General features: G+C 34.6%; 3 protein-coding genes across 3 annotated transcripts; 2 read left to right on the forward strand and 1 right to left on the reverse strand.

Annotated features, from left to right (window-relative positions):
- Positions 215-1,911, forward strand: LOC18592586 (SKP1-interacting partner 15). The gene has a single exon (XM_007019399.2). The coding sequence runs from the start codon at positions 436-438 to the stop codon at positions 1,549-1,551; it is 1,116 nt and encodes a 371-aa protein (XP_007019461.1). The 5' UTR covers positions 215-435; the 3' UTR covers positions 1,552-1,911.
- Positions 8,779-12,311, forward strand: LOC18592588 (serine decarboxylase). The gene is made up of 5 exons (XM_007019401.2): positions 8,779-9,428; positions 10,107-10,338; positions 10,539-10,732; positions 10,850-10,986; positions 11,624-12,311. Exons 1-5 carry the CDS (start codon positions 9,083-9,085, stop codon positions 12,188-12,190), a joined length of 1,476 nt encoding a protein of 491 aa, XP_007019463.1. The 5' UTR covers positions 8,779-9,082; the 3' UTR covers positions 12,191-12,311.
- LOC108663025 lies at positions 14,016-16,282 on the reverse strand. Its single transcript, XM_018125510.1, has 6 exons — positions 15,751-16,282; positions 15,258-15,391; positions 14,865-14,963; positions 14,538-14,660; positions 14,223-14,414; positions 14,016-14,144 (listed from the first exon to the last, which is right to left on the reverse strand). The coding sequence occupies exons 1-6, from the start codon at positions 16,280-16,282 to the stop codon at positions 14,016-14,018; spliced, it is 1,209 nt and encodes a 402-aa protein (XP_017980999.1).

Genomic DNA, 16,820 nt, shown 5'->3' on the forward strand with positions numbered 1-16,820 from the left:
AATTGATAGTACCATGTTAATTTAGTCAAAATATCATGTTAGTATACTTAATTATTAAATTTAATTATATTAAAATTAATAAATCAATAAAATATCAAAACTTAATTTACACAAATTATTATATAAGTACCAAAATCTATACTTTTTATAAAGTACATGAATAATTACATAATTTAACCTCATTTTAAATTGGTGAATGTTACTTTAAGACTATGATCGGATGGGATGCATCACAGCCCATACAACATTATACAAGGGCAAATTAGGAAATGCGAGGATTATCCTCGAGACAACGCGCCGACTCCGTAGCCACTTCAAAAAGAAACAGCCTCTTTACGCAACCCCCAAAGTCTCGCCCTCCTCCTCCCCCAAATTCCGACCAAGTCTCCTGCATTTCAATCCCGGATTCTCTGCTTCGCCCCTCTATCGACGAAAATGGAGGACTCTCCGATCAACCGTCTCGCCGAAGATTCGCTTCACCAGATCTTCTCTTCCCTTTCGCTTCGTCAAATCATGACTTGCCGCTCCGTTTGCAAGCTCTTTAACCAAATCTTGACTTCGCCATCTTTCATGCACCTCATCTCCACCCGATCCCATCTCAACCTCCTTGCTCTCCGCCCTCCTCATCACCATCATAATCACAGTCGCTACGAGCCCCTTTCTACTTCCCTCCACGTTTACGACCCCGATCAAAACAAATGGCTGCGAGTCAACCTCGATTTTCTTCCTTTCCGATCTCCTCACCCGGTTGCGTCTTCACTCGGTCTGGTTTACCTGTGGGCCGACTCACCTGACTCGTCCGACTCGAACAAGTCACTCATCGTTTGCAACCCCTTGACTCGCCAATACAGGGTCCTTCCTCAGCTCGGCTCGGCCTGGTCACGCCACGGCTCGGTCCTAGTTGACTCAAGGAACCGAGTTATGGTCTTAACCGAACTCGCCGCTCTTTACTTCTCCTTTTCTCAAAAAACCCAACAATGGCTCAAATTCTCTTCAAATTTACCATCCAAACCCCGAAGCCCTATTGTTGTCTCCAACTCCGTTTACGCCTTATGTGACGTCGGATCGCCGTGGAGGAGTAAGTGGAAATTATTCTCTTGCGCTGTCAATAACATGTTAAACTTAAATTTAAATGTGATGAACAACAATTGGGAATGCTTGGAGAGGCACGAATGGGGAGACATTTTCGATATCATGAAACGACCGCGTTTAATATGTGGCAACGGGAACAAAATCTTGATGATTGGGGGGTTAAAATCGAGTTATTCGTTGAATCAATCTTGTCTGACGATTTTGATATTGAGGTTAGATTTGGAAACGATGGAGTGGGAAGAGGCAACGAGAATGCCTGAGGATATGCACCAATGGTTTCAGGATAGTAAGTTTAAGGTGTTTGGAGGAGGGGATAGGGTTTGCTTTTCCGGGAAGAAAGTCCGAAGGTTGGCTCTCTGGGATTGTTGTGAATGGCGGTGGATTGATTGGGTGCCGGGAAACGGGGATGAGCTTTTCCGGGGATTTATGTTTGAGGCTAGGCTTACCCTACTGCCTTGAATTAATCGGTATGTTGTTGCACTGTTTAGTATTCTGAAATATTGTTGTATTTTGTTGATGTTCTTTTTAGTGAAAAGCATGTTTCAAGATAGTGCGAAAACAATGCAATCTGTTGTCAAGAGTAAAAAGGGTGAATTCTGTTCAATTTGTTCTCAAGCAATGTAACTTGATGCTGATAATGGGAAACAGAAGAATGTTACATCTCTTTGATTATTCTTTTAAGTGCTTGATTGAGACATCAAGTTCAAATATTGAAAGAAATGATACCTTTTGTGTTATTTGTTACTACGAAGTGTTTCTTTTTTCTCTTGGGGAAATGTGGAATAGTTGAAATTAATGGAAGCAGTGTATGTTACAGTATCATATGATGCATTATTGATATTAATGGTTTCAAGCGTCATTTAGTAATCTGTTGTTTAGATAGTGCAATTGCTAACACTAACATTATGGTGTGTTGATTAGAGTGTTATTTGTGATTTTTGGTAATTTGGGAATCACAGTATGGTGTGTTCCTGTTGAATCCATAGTCTATTCAAGGACATATAATAAAGGCACCAGCTGACAGATCTCTGAAATTAATTGAAATGGTGCTTTAGATATTCTTTTGGGTTGCCATGCTAGACATCCTTTTGTAGGCTTAAAGTGAGGAGGTATTCCACCCTCCATGAGGGGAGGATAAGCTCAAAGAAAAAGGCATTCCGCCCTCCATGAGGGGGACTATGAATGGTTGTGCAGGAATTCTTTCCTTTATCTTGTGAATATGTGTTGTTCAGAAAATTATTATGATGTTACTTTATATATGATAGGCAGCCGTCATTGCCTTTTAATTTAGATGCTATCTGGATAATTTGGAAGGGCTTGAATGTGATTTATCAGCATTGGTGACTTCCTGATCTTTGGGCATAAGAAGACTGACTTTTGTGTTTACAGGAAGATCAAGGGATTGAATGCACAGATAAAGTTGAGCTTTTTGAACTAATGCCGAACTGACATTAAAACAAGTACTCTTATTTTCTTAGGTCTCAAATATTTCCTTTTAAACATAAGGAAATGGTAGGTGGAAAGAAATGAATGAGCACATACAAGGCTTGGGATTAAGCACACATAGCATACCATTGCTAGTTACTTGCATATGAGCATGTATTAGGCATTGAATTTAGGACATGGTCCACAATTCTAGAGAGTTTAGGAATTTTCTGTAGTTATTTTAGCGTGGCATATGTTCTGAAATTTCATCTGCTACTTTATAACTCAGCATACTTGGGCTGGGCAACATCCATGTAAGATTTAGCTTATATATAATGTAGTATTTTAACAGCTAACCTTGTGAAAGGAGGATCTCTGAGGTAAAAATCTCTAAAAAAATCCACAAAACTTCAGGTTGTATCATACAATTCCATTTACATGTTCCAAATCTTACAGCCCTAATCTTGAGTTAAAAGATTATTAATTGCCTAGAAATTCCTATTAATGAAAATCCAGGCAAACAAGAGTACTGATCAGCTGCCAAACTGAAATTGGAGAATATTATTATGGTGTGTGTATTGTGGATTGCCTTAAGCTTGCCAGGGTTAGGCTTGGATAAAAGAAAAGATGTTAATAGAATTTCAAGTAGGGACGTAAACAAAGATTTAAAAAAGTTTAGCAACCCCAGCCCATATTGGGACTAACACTGCATTTTAAAATATGCAAGTTTATCCCAAACTTAATCTCTGTATACCCAAATGCTGTGTATGTTAAACCCCAAAACCCAGCTAGAGCCGAAATCACCTACTTGAATCGAATCTTGCAAAAGAGAGTATTCATTTTACACTCGATGCCTTCTTTTTCTTTGCCTCAGAAACTTGTTGCCTCTAAATATTTATGCTCTTTGCTTTTGCCTTTGCCTTTGCCTGCTTCATTGTTCTGTTTTTGCTGAAAAAGCAACAATGCCTTTAGAAATCAGGCTGCATGACTTAAAGGTAACCATTTTCTTTTGTTATGTTGGAGATGTTGTTACGGGAGTTATTTCGTTGAGAGAGGAAAGGAGTAAAGTTGGCCTTAAAATTTAAAGAACGGTTTCAGGACAAGTAAGAACGTCCTATAACAATAACAATAATTGAGAAGCACATGGAAGTGGTGGTACGTCCCTAAAGTTTATTATTTACATAATCTCACAAACTTGTACATCCTAAAGTTCTTACCAATATCAACGCTAAAGAAATGAAAGTGGTGATATGATTAATTCCTCCTTAAATAAATAATAGATCATTGGTATAAGGGAAAACATATTTTGTGAGATAATCTTTGTCGCTTACCAAGCACTTGAATCCTTTAATTTAAATAGTATTAGATTATAATTCTACCACACATGAAGTGAGAGAGTCGCACATTGCTTCAAAAAGATAAAATGGATAAAATAGTATTTTTGTTATTAATACTAGATTTTTGATATTTTATTTAATTTAATTGTGTAATAAGGTCTTCATTATTCTAACTCTTTCACTTATAAAAAAAATGAGTCTACTTTAATCTAAACTTAGTTTGATTGTAGTATCTTCTTACAGGGTCTCACGTCATTGAACACTTAATAAACTCTAATATTATTTATTATAAACTCATATTTTTAACTCAAAATTTATTAAATGAAGAAATAAACCTTTATTAATAAGTATCTTTTAGTAATGTGAAATTTGTGATATTAAGCATTGCTCTTTATTCTGATAAGTTTGGATCAGATAAAATTTTCCCACATTGACTTGATATGAAAAAAAAAAGAAAATTATGAGGAATAGTCTTTCTTGATAAGGACATTTTAAAAATAATCATCAAAATAAATTTAACTGTTTTTAACCATATTTAGCCATAACTTGACAAAAAATACTCTTGAAACTATTTCAAATAAATTAAACCATTCATCACAATTTTTTCTCATTTGTGTTTTTGATTTCTCTCTCTCACCATCCTAGTCTCTCAAATTTTATCGATTTCTCTCTTCAGCATTCGTCTACTATGTTTCCGATTTCTCTCTCTCGCATTTTCAGATTTTTCTTTTTTGCGTTTTCAAGACACCAAGCAATGGTTTTGATGTGCTTAGGTGGGTGGCTATTTGAAAATTTTGATTTTTAGGTATTTTTGGTAAAACTAAAACTGAAGAAATGATCACAAATGTTTAAAATAATTTTTAATTGAATCAATTCGGGATCTAAACACTAATAAACTTAAAATTTTGAAATTTATAAACCTAGGTTTTGAAAGGAATTTTTTTTATTTTTAGTTGAAATATATGTTTTAGATAAGAAAATTTATGTTTTGATTTATGAAAATATGTTGGAAACACTTTAATCGACACCAAATTGTCAAAAAAATAAAAAGAAATGAAGAGAGTTGAGAGGATTTGAAGTTTTGATTTGTAAATAATAACAACATTTTAGATATTAAAGTGTAACAAAATTTTTTTGAATATGGCGTGTAATAATAATATTTTTTCAATATGGCATGTAACAACAGTATTTTTTTTTTCAACATGACGTGTAATAACTTTTTTAATCATGAGGTGTAACATGTTTTTGTACATGACGTATAACAATCGTATTTTTTTCAACATAGCGTGTAATAACTTAACCATGACGTGTCACATGTTTCTGTACATGACGTGTCACATGTTTCTGTACATGATGTGTAACAACCTAATAATAACGTGTTACATGTTTTTACACATGGCTTGTAACAATCAAATCATGACGTGTAATATATTTTTGTACATAACGTATAACACTAGAGTGTAATTTTATTAAAAGTAATTTTATCTAACTTAATTAAAAATAATTAAAATTATAAAAAATATATTTTGAAAAATATCTTATTTTTAAAATGCCTAAAAAAAATTATAATCCTACCGTTTCTCCCCGCTAACGGCGTGGCAGAGACTGGGTTCCGAACTCCCGAGCCGTCAGCTTTGTGAATGATCCTTGGGAGATGCTATGAGCCAAGAAGAACCCGTAACATCAAACACAAAGAAGGCGACAAATTGTGGACAACACGTGGCGAGTGGATCACAAAATAAATATCTGTCGTTTTCCGGAAGAGAACCAGCCACGCGATGCCATCTCAATCCAATAGCGAATCTCCATTTCCCCCTCTAGTGGGCCATGCAGAATCACAAAAGGTTAGCCGGATCAAAGAAAGCCCATCTAGGCAAATTTAATTTAGCAAAATCCAAATATCTCCTCTAAAGACATTTTAATGTTCTTGTTTTATAATAATATTTTTGATCCTTTAATTATTAATATTGTTAGTTAATAATTAAAAAAATTAAATTTTAATATCAGATAAATATTTTAAGGTGCAAATGACCTTTATATCATTGTTTTAATTTAGACATATTCTTTTGAAAAAAAAATTTCTACCCATCCTCTATCAAAAACTTTAATTAATCGTAAAAAATAGAATTTTGAATAAAAAATAAAAAATTAATAAAAAAGATAAGAGAAGAAAAGAAATGAAAGACTTTAATATAATTTCCATAGTATTGATGTCAGTGAATCTTTTATTCTTCAAATGGCATAGGTCAAAAAATATCAATAATTTTTTTGTATTTTTTTCTTTTAAATCACAATTCTTTTAGTTAAAAAAAACTAAAGTTGTAATTTTTCGAATTAAAACACCAATATGATGGGATTTTTTATATTGGTAGAGAGAGGCTTTGTTGATATTACTGAAAATTTAAGAACCTAGATAATAGGTGGTCATGTTGGTAAGTGGTATTGTGTATGCTACTATTAAGTGTAATAATCTTTTTGTAAAGCGTACTAAGCTTGGGTATCCCTTTTGTAAGGTAACCCAACACTCAAGTTGGTTCAATTTTTTATAGATTTTGTAAGGGATTGTAGGTTTTTTTTTTTTTTTTGGATTAGGAGAAGGGATTTGAATCTTATTCTTTGAGTAAGAAGATGATGTATTAACTAATAAACTAAATGCTTAGCTGTAAGAAGTTTTGTAAGGTGCTGTGCAAAATCTTCAAACTAAACTGATGAAAACTTGAAACAACACTTTGTAACTTCTCTTCAGATGAATACAATGATTTTATTTTATTTAAAAAAAAACTAAAGTTGTGAGAAAAAGAAAAAATATCCAAAAAGAGAAGAGAAAATTCTTGAAGTTACAAAAAAAAAAAAGAATTCAAAAAATGAGTGTTGATTATTACAAAATTTTTCGAGTGGATCAAAATGCCAAAGATGAAAATTTAAAAAAAAAAACTTATCCAAATTCTTTTAGTTTTTTTTTATTAAGATTTTTAAAAGAGAACAGAGATAATGTATTATTTTAAGAAGGTATTTGTGTTTAAAATATTTATGTAATATTGGATTGTATTTTTTTTAATTATTGACTAACAATGTTAAGAGTTAGAAGACTAAAAGTATTGTTATAAAAAAAGAGATTAAATTTTCCTTTTAGAATAATTGAAAGGTTTTTTTTTTTTCAAAATATCTCCAACGCCATGCGACACTAGCAATTATTATGCTTAGGATTTACTTCAGTCTTGGTTTCATGGTTTGGTTTGATTTGAAATCATCTTTCTTTATTGGGAAGGTCGGTCCATATATTAAAGTTTTATAATGTTGGTAGGTCAATTAATTAAAGTGTTTTGATTTTTAGCACGTTTGGTATGAGGAATAGCTATGCTATTCCCACTCCATTCCCAGCTCTTTCCTATGCCTTTGTTTGGTTTAAAATTGAGACATGGAGTAAAGATTCTGTAGGAATAAAAATTCTGTAAAATCGGTTAAAACTCAACCTTAGCTATCCCTTCTCTCTCCTTGGTAATATTTATTCCATGAGACAAGGAATAGCTTTTAAATATATAATGACTAAAATATCCCTTATAACCTAAAAATATTATAACTTTAAACCTATAAATACTTTTTTTCTTCTCATTTGCCCTTTTCTTTCTCTCTCTTCTCATCTTCTTTCCTCTCTCATTCTCTCTCTAACTGGCACTCAACACCGACGACGGCGGCGATGGTGGCGGCAACAATCGAATATGGTCAGAAAGCGTTGATCTAGTCCTTTCCGACAACATTCAATCGAGATCCAATCAGATCTGGCACTCAACGGCCAGATCTGACCGCGAGAAGCATCGGATATGGTGCTTCCCGACTAGATCCTACGGTTGGATTTGACACTCCACGACCAGATCCAGCCGTTGGGAAGCATCGATCTGGTGTCGTAGTGGCCAGATCCAGCCACATGGTGCACCAGATCGCCGTTTTGTTACACCGGTCCCCTTTCCAGCGACTGACCCATGAAAAAGAAAAAAAGAAAAAGGAAAAAAATAGAATAAAAAAGAATAAATTATTTATAAAATTTAAAATATTAATATTTTATATATAATTTAAATATTATTAATATTAATATGATTAAAATATTAATATTTTAAACTATTAATGTTTTATTTATTAAATTATTAATATATTAAAATTTTAAAGAGTATAAATAAAAATAAAAAATATTAATATTTTAATTAAAATAATATTAAATTATAAAATAAAATATTAGTAATTAGAATATTANCAAATTTTTATATTATATTTAAATTATTATTAATTATTTTTAATAATTAATAAATTATTAATATTTGAAAAATAAAATAAAAATAAATAATTATATATAAAATAAATGATATTTTTTTTATTTTCTATTTTTTTCTTCTTCTAAAGCTATTGTTACCAACCAAATATTATAATAAGTCATAATAATTATTCTTACTTTATTCTATTCCCCATATCAAACTACGTAATACTTATTTTATTTTATTTCCACGTAATAACTATTTTATTTTATTTTTATCTATTTCGTGAATCAAACGTGCCATTTGAGTTTTAAACTTACCCTGTTGACTATTGTTGAGTACATTGATTGAATTGGGTAAGCAGTGAATGAAGCAAAGATATCTCAAACAGGAGAGATTGAGATTCTCGACCAGCAATCAGAAAGAGGGATGAGTTATGCGTATATGGTATACCTCACCTCACTCCACCTTGCTTAACGTAGATTTTGTTTAGTTTTAGAAAAATTAGATTAGCACTCGTTCGAAGGAATTAAGTAACGTTATTTGGGGATAATTTATAAATGTATTATTTAAAAATAATACAAAAAAATAAATAATAAATCAATAGATAATGGAATTATGTGGACATGTTAATATATATTACAAAACATCTTTAAACTCATTTGGTTTTTATAACAAAGTGAATAGGTTCTGTAAAAGTTAGAAAGCGGACAGGAGGCAACCTCATTGAGGCTGGCGCCTATAAATAGTATACCAACAAGTGCCCAAAAGGACGTCCCTCTCTCGCTCTCGCTCTGCTCCTCTCCATCTCCGTTTTCCTTGATACTTCTCAGATCTACAATAACTCGAGAAGCTGCGGAAAACTTACAAAGAAATAATAATAATAAAACAAAGAACCATTTTACCAAATCCTTCGCATTTCATTTCACTTCAAATTTATCCGCTATTTTCACCTTTGTTTCTATTGTGATCTAAAAGATCATGGCTGGGGCTGTAGAGATTGAAACGGCGTCGCCGAACGTCATCAGCGAGGTGGAGATCTTAGCGGTTGACTTCGATCCGACGGCTGTGGTGGCCGAACCGTTGCCGCCGGTTGTAACGGCGGCGGACGGTGGGCCCAGCGAATCGGAGGAGGAAGAAGAAGGAGTGGGGAAGCCGGTGAAGAAGAGCAGGGAGATTGTGTTGGGGAGGAACGTGCACACCTCGTGCCTGGCAGTCACGGAGCCAGAAGCTAACGATGAGTTCACCGGTGACAAGGACGCATACATGGCTGGAGTCTTGGCTCGATACCGCAAAACCCTCATGGAGCGGACCAAGCACCATTTAGGTAAACAAAATGTCTTTCATATTTAATGCAAGCTGTTAATTTGAGTTCATTTTCTGTTTAGTTGTTGTTTAATTGAGAGATTATATATTCATTTAACACACAAAGAACAGGGTAATGTGCCTTGTTTCAAAAAAAACAAAAACAAAAAGACAGAAAAAATAAAAAGATAATGTGCCTTAACTTTTTTTGAACATTTATGACGTAAATAAATATTGAGAGAAAGTGAGTTCGGTGTTGGTCTTTCTTAAAGGAGTACTTGTGAATTGAAAGATCTCAAATTTGTGTTCCGTTTGATTGTTGTTTGGATATTGAAAAAGTTGCTTAAAAGCAAAAGCAGATAGTAGAAAGCAAAAGCCCAGTTAACTAAAAATGAAGAAATGAATAAAATGTAACACCAATTTTAATATGATTGTTATAAAAATACTTAAAATCATACATTTTGTTATATAAAAATTTATATTTTTAAGCTTTAGATTCTTAAAAAATATTAGTTCTTTCTTTTCCATAAAAAATCCAGGTTTTTCCCTTTTGCTTTCAAAAAAAAAAAAAAAGCAAGTAGCAAAAACATTAACCAATGGTAGCTTAACTTGCAAGGACTTTTAGTTATATTGATCCTGCCATTAATTTTCATTGAGGCCTTGCAATTTATAGGCTATTAATTGAAGTGCAACTTTTCAGGCTATCCTTATAATCTGGACTTCGAATATGGTGCGCTAGCTCAGTTACAGCATTTCTCGATCAACAATCTTGGAGATCCATTTATTGAGAGCAACTATGGTGTTCACTCAAGGCAGTTTGAAGTTGGTGTGTTGGATTGGTTTGCCCGTTTGTGGGAAATAGAGAAGAATGAATACTGGGGTTACATTACAAATTGTGGCACAGAAGGCAATCTTCATGGAATTTTAGTTGGGTTAGTGTTAGTTTAAAACTTGGTTACTTGCGTTTCAAACATCACATCTTTTTTTTTTTTAATAATTGGGGAAAAAGGGATTTGAACCCTGCTCTTTACGCAGGGGATCATGCATCAACCAATGAACTAAATGCTCAGGTGTCAACATTGCATCTTATTGTAATTGAAAAGCATAAATGATAGATGATTGAATTTTGCAGGAGGGAAGTGTTTCCAGATGGAATTTTGTATGCATCACGGGAGTCACACTACTCTATCTTTAAAGCTGCTCGAATGTATCGAATGGAGTGTGTGAAAGTTGATACTCTGGTCTCGGGTGAGATTGATTGCAGTGACTTCAGAGTTAAGTTGCTCGCTAACAAGGACAAACCAGCAATAATCAATGTTAACATAGGTCTCTCTCTCTCTCTCATGCATATACATCCCCACACTGTCACAGAAATATGCCAACCAAATGTCGTGGGTTTTGTTTTAATGAGATAAATAACTTGGATAATAATGTTTACTGAAGGAACAACTGTTAAAGGAGCTGTAGATGACCTTGATCTTGTGATACAAACCCTTGAAGAAAGTGGATTTTCACATGATCGGTTCTACATTCATTGTGATGGAGCTTTGTTTGGACTCATGATGCCTTTTGTTAAACGGGTAAGTTATCACGTGTATAGCTTTTGTTTTAATGTGTGTTTGAGAGAAGCTAGCAAAGCTTGGTGGTCCCCTGAACTTTCCATCAATCATACCTTGCAAGTTGTGAGCAGAGTCAGCAGACTGCTTTTCTTCTGCCAAATTTGTAATTTTTTACCTAGCAAGTCTAGCATGTTAAATGGTATGTGTTTCCTCTCGATTTGACTATAAAAACTGAATTAGCCTATAATTAGGGCTGAATTGACAGTGCGTCAGGATTTTTGCCTGAAGAACAGAGATAAAGTAACATAGTCTTTTGTCACTGTTAATGGTCTGTTTATATGCTAGTGCTTTGATTACTACGAACCTATGCTTTCTAAAATAATTCACCTGGATGAATTATGTGATTTGCTTTCTTGCCTTGGGTGCAACACTGCTAACCTTATAATAAATCTTCATGTTTGTTGACATGTTTAAAAGAAGTGAAAGGACTCAACATGGTTATTAAACATGTTTCCTATCTGTAAGTAGATGATGAGTTTGTGTATAATGTTATTCGTTTGTTCTCAAACTCTTATCTTACTGTGTTACTTTTTCTTCCTGTCTGGATGCCTTTTACCACTTAAGTTTGATAGTTGATATTATTCTTGGTGGTGAACAGGCACCAAAGGTTACTTTCAAGAAGCCCATTGGAAGTGTTAGTGTCTCCGGCCACAAGTTTGTGGGTTGTCCAATGCCTTGTGGTGTTCAGATCACAAGGATGGAGCACATTAATGTGCTCTCAAGCAATGTTGAATACCTTGCATCAAGGGATGCTACAATCATGGGAAGTCGGAATGGTCATGCTCCTATTTTTCTTTGGTATACTCTCAACAGAAAAGGTTATAAAGGGTTTCAAAAAGAAGTTCAGAAGTGCCTCAGAAATGCTCACTACTTGAAGGACCGGCTGCGTGGGGCTGGGATCAGTGCTATGCTTAATGAACTCAGCAGTACCGTTGTGTTTGAGCGGCCCCGGGATGAGGAGTTTGTTCGTAGGTGGCAACTAGCTTGTGAAGGGAATATAGCACATGTGGTGGTGATGCCAAATGTGACCATTGAGAAGCTGGATCTCTTCTTGGATGAATTAGTTGAAAAACGATCAACCTGGTATCAGGAAGAACATGATCAGCCTCCTTGTATTGCAGCAGATGTAGGGAAAGAGAATTGTGCTTGTGCTCTGCACAAGTGACAAAATGATCATTTATCATGATTCAGAATTATTCCTCTGCTTTCTTGTAGTTTGACATTTGATTTTAGTGGAATCTAGATTTGATTCACAAGTATTTCCTTTTACCATAAAGGCTTTCGCATTCTCATGCTTGTTCCTTGCATTTCTCGAGTAAATGTTGTCGTAATTAGCAATGCCTAAAAAGTAGTGAGCATCATTCTCTTTTATCATTGACCTCGGGACCTTTCGGTTCACAGCCATATCTATTTTTCATTTCAAGGATTATGTTGTTTAATTTGTCTGACATTTTTGAATTTGGGATGTAATATTCCCCAGATTCTACTTCCCAATAAGCAGAATCATATTCTAGATGAAATCTCCTATTCATAAAAAAAAAAAAATCTTAGCCACCCTTTTCTTTTGAGCATTAAGTCTGCCCAAGGCAACAAGTCTAGTGTCATCCAAATCTTCCTGCCTCTGTCAACCAACATTTCCATAGGTAGAAGAACATCATGACCTATGCAAGGGTAAAACAAAACTTACCTTTGTACAGGATCTCTAAGACTTCTAAAGCCCAAAGGGCTTTCCACAATAACTCTTGCCACTTTTGTGGATTGAAAGCTTCTGATTCGTCATTATTATTTTTTTAATTGAAGAAAGGAGAATTTAAATTTTATTTTTTAAATAAGATATTATACACTAATTAATAAATTAAATACTTAACTATTTGTTTTTTTTTTATGCTGGAAGTTCTCGCAGGGCCCAGCTACTCTGTAATCATTTTATTAAAAATCGAAAAAATTAAGTACAATGGGGAGGGGGACATAAACCGAACCTCCAGAGTTACAAGAGTTTGAGAAAGATAAAGAAAGTTACATGAAATGGTAAATTTCATTTTATGTGCATATTTTTGAATGCTATCATAAAAGTGAAACTTTACCATATTACAAGGATCTAAGTAATAAAATAACATAAATTAAATAGGAGTACTACTCCTTTACATTTATTTAAAACGAACATATGGTAAATTTATTTTATCTAATCTAATTATACCTCTAAGCTGACCTTCTACTTGTGAAAATACCTGTAGATTTTGGTGCGTATGCCCCTGATTTGAAAGATGATCTGCAGCCTGGTTCCCTTCTCTATAGATGTGTGAAATACGATAAGACAAAACATTCAAGCATCTACGGATCGAAGCTAGCAAATACCGAGTCTTGGAAGAACCCTGATGACCCTCATCTATCATTTGTACCACAACTTTTGCGTCCATTTCTATCCAAAGTCTAGTAACATTATACTCAATGCATAAAAGCAAACCCCTATGTAGTGCCATTAGCTCTGCCTGTAATGAATTATAAGGTCTAAAATTTTCAAAAAATTCAAAAATCATGGTACCTTTATGATCTGGAAGAAGTCCTCCTCCAGCAGCAATATGAAAATCATCCTTGGAACTACCATCAACATTTAACTTAAACTCACCTGCTAACGGTTTGTGCCAAGATAATATTTTTGGTGGAATTGGAGATGCCCTCTGAAAAATTAGACCCCAATCTTGAGCTATTTGTAGATCACCCCTCCATTGCCAACGTTGGAATTGGTTCCCATAAAATAATTGGTGAATAAGCTGTAACACTCTCCACACTACTTTGTTAGAATACATTCCTAGGTTTCTATGCTTCGCATCATTACGTTCAACCCATAGAAACCAAAAAGTAAACAAAGGTATTAACGTGCGGATGTGACCTTTTTTCGTATAATCACCAGAGTACAACCAGGACCATATAATCTAAGAAATATTCTGTGGGTTAGTAATGAAGATTTGAAATTTTTTTGCAAAATACCTCTAGACCTGTGTAGCTATTAGGCATTCCCACATGACATGTAAAAGAGACTCCTCTGAGTTGCAATGTTGGCATTTGGAAGCTAAATGGAAGCCCTTGGATTTCAATCGCAAATCAACCGGAATCCAATCCTGTAGTAACCTCCAAAGGAAAAAAGAAGTAGTAAGGGGGATACTTTTATGCCAAAGTAAATTAAGGATAGAATTTACCGCCTGTCGTTGTCGTACTGTCTCCCAAGAGGATTTAATGGTAAATTGACCATCCGAAGTGGGGACCCAGTATGCTAAATCTGTGCTAGATGTGTCAATCGAAATCTTAATAATTTCCATCACCACCTCCTCCGGTAATACATTATTCAACTTGTCCACATTCCATGCACCATTATCGTAAAAATAACAAACCTGTGCCATAGAAGATGCAAAAAATGGGAAACGATTGACCAAAGGTTCCTCACCCATCCAACAGTCATGCTAGAAGAATAACTCACCCTTCCCAATATGCCATCTCATGTGATATTCCGTTACCGGACAGCTAGCTAACATCCGTTTCCAAGTTTGTGAGTCATGAAGCTTCGATTGAACATACCTTGGAATTTGACTAGCACAATATTTCGCCCTCATGTATTGCGACCAAATGTTGTTACAGGTCTGAAATCACCATCAAAGTTTCATACTAAAGGCCTCAAACACATCACTTAAGCCTCGGATGTCTAACCCTCCCTCAGTGGACGGCAACGTGATTTTATGCCAAGAAGCCCAATGGATTTTCCTAGTGCCTGCCAAACCTCCCCATAGAAAATTATTGAACATTCGTTCAATTCTCTCAATAACACAAATAGGGGGTTTAAGAACCTGGAGCAGATAGATAGGCATGGAAGAAAGTACATTGCGAAGTAGTGTTATGCGACCGCCAGGAGATAGAATTTTATTATCCCATCCAGAAATACGCTCCTGAATTTTTGCCATAAGATCATCAAATAAAATTACATTTTTCGGTCCTTTGTATAGTGGAACCCCCAAATATGTAATAGGCAAGCATTTATGAATGAAACCAGTGACATGAGCAATAATTTGATTGCGAGAGCTTGCCACATTCCGATGCGTGATGAAGCAACTTTTATGTTGGTTTATTCATTGTCCAGAAATTTCTTCATATTCCTGTAAGAACAACATAATTTTCTGCAAGGAGGATTTCGCACCATTTGTAAATATGATAACATCATCCACAAATGCCAAATGACTTACTGACATTGAGCAATTTGAATAATAATGGAGGGATGGATATTTAGCAAACAAAGCATTTAGCCCCCTAGACAAGTATTTCGCAGCCAGGATGAATAATAGAGGAGAAATAGGATCACCCTGCCTTAAACCCCTTTCTGATTTGAAATAACCCACAGTGCTACCATTTATCAACAGGGAAAACCAGCAGTTAGATATACAGCGATGCACCATATTAATCCATTGCGAGCTGAATCCAAATTGCTTTAGCATTCTATAAAGAAAATCCCATTCAAGCCGATCATATGCCTTTATCATGTCCAACTTTAAAGCCACATTTTCGCCTCTTGACTATCGGTCAATCTTCCCTATTAATTCTTGAGCAAGCAAGATATTGTCACTGATCAATCTACCCCAACAAATCCGCTTTGATTATCTGTAATAATAAAAGGAAGAATTTTGGCTAACCGGTTAGCTAAAATTTTTGTGATAATTTTATTCAAGACATTGCACAAACTTATCGGCCTATAGTCGCTCCATTTAGAAGCTTTCTCATTCTTGGGCAGCAGCACAACTGTCGTGGATGTTATTCCTCTTGGGAGGGCAGCTCCATGAAAAAAATCCACCACTGCATCCAAGAGGTCACTTGCAACTATTTCCCAACAATGTTGATAAAAATAAGACAAAAATCCATCAGGGCCAGCCACACTATCTTTATCTATATTGAACACTACGACTTTAAGTTCCTCCATGGTAGGTGCTGCACATAACCAAACATTATCATTTTTAGATAGAATGGAAGGAATTAAAGAATCATTAAACCTGGTCATTGCGCATGATTCCTTCTTCATGAGAGAAGAAAAGAAATCCACTGCAGATGACTTCACTAAATCTGGATCTTCTATCCAGCTCCCATATGGATTTTGTATTCTGAATATATGACTCTTGATTCGCTTCTTTTTAACTCTCATGTGGAAAAACTTTGTGTTTCTCTCACCCTCCACTAGCCATTTAATGCCAGCTTTCTGCTTCCAGAATTGTTCTTCCATTGCTAACACATGATTAAGCTTAGCATAAGCTTTATGCATGGAGGCACGATTTTCAACTGATGTGTCACGACCCTGTACTCCCCTCGAGCCCGTGACAACCGCCGCGGTGTCCCGGTAGACACTCATTGCCCGAAATGTCAACCCGAAACCTCGCAAGGCTTTACCATCAGTTTCTTTGTTCCCTTGTGAGCAACCATTGTCAAATATTGTGTTCTAAAAGATTTTAAGCTGTTTCCAACTTTAAACAAATAAAATATTAATTTTTCATCTCACAGAGGTATTTTTGTCATTTTTTCTCAAAAATTTTGAAACTGGCTAAAACGTAACATACAAGTACAAAACACATAATTCATATTCAAAATGAGTTTAAAAGTCTAAAATCTTCATTTAAAACGAAATTACGGTTATTTGAATATAATAAGAAAATAAAAGAAATATTAAGTAAAATATTCTATTTTCTTATAAAACAATATTTATAGAGTTATACGTGAATAATTTTTATAGCGTAAAAGCTAAATAAATTTATACATACTTGAAA

The sequence above is a fragment of the Theobroma cacao genome, chromosome 8, assembly GCF_000208745.1.
Source record: "Theobroma cacao cultivar B97-61/B2 chromosome 8, Criollo_cocoa_genome_V2, whole genome shotgun sequence".
Taxonomy (NCBI): Eukaryota; Viridiplantae; Streptophyta; class Magnoliopsida; order Malvales; family Malvaceae; genus Theobroma; species Theobroma cacao.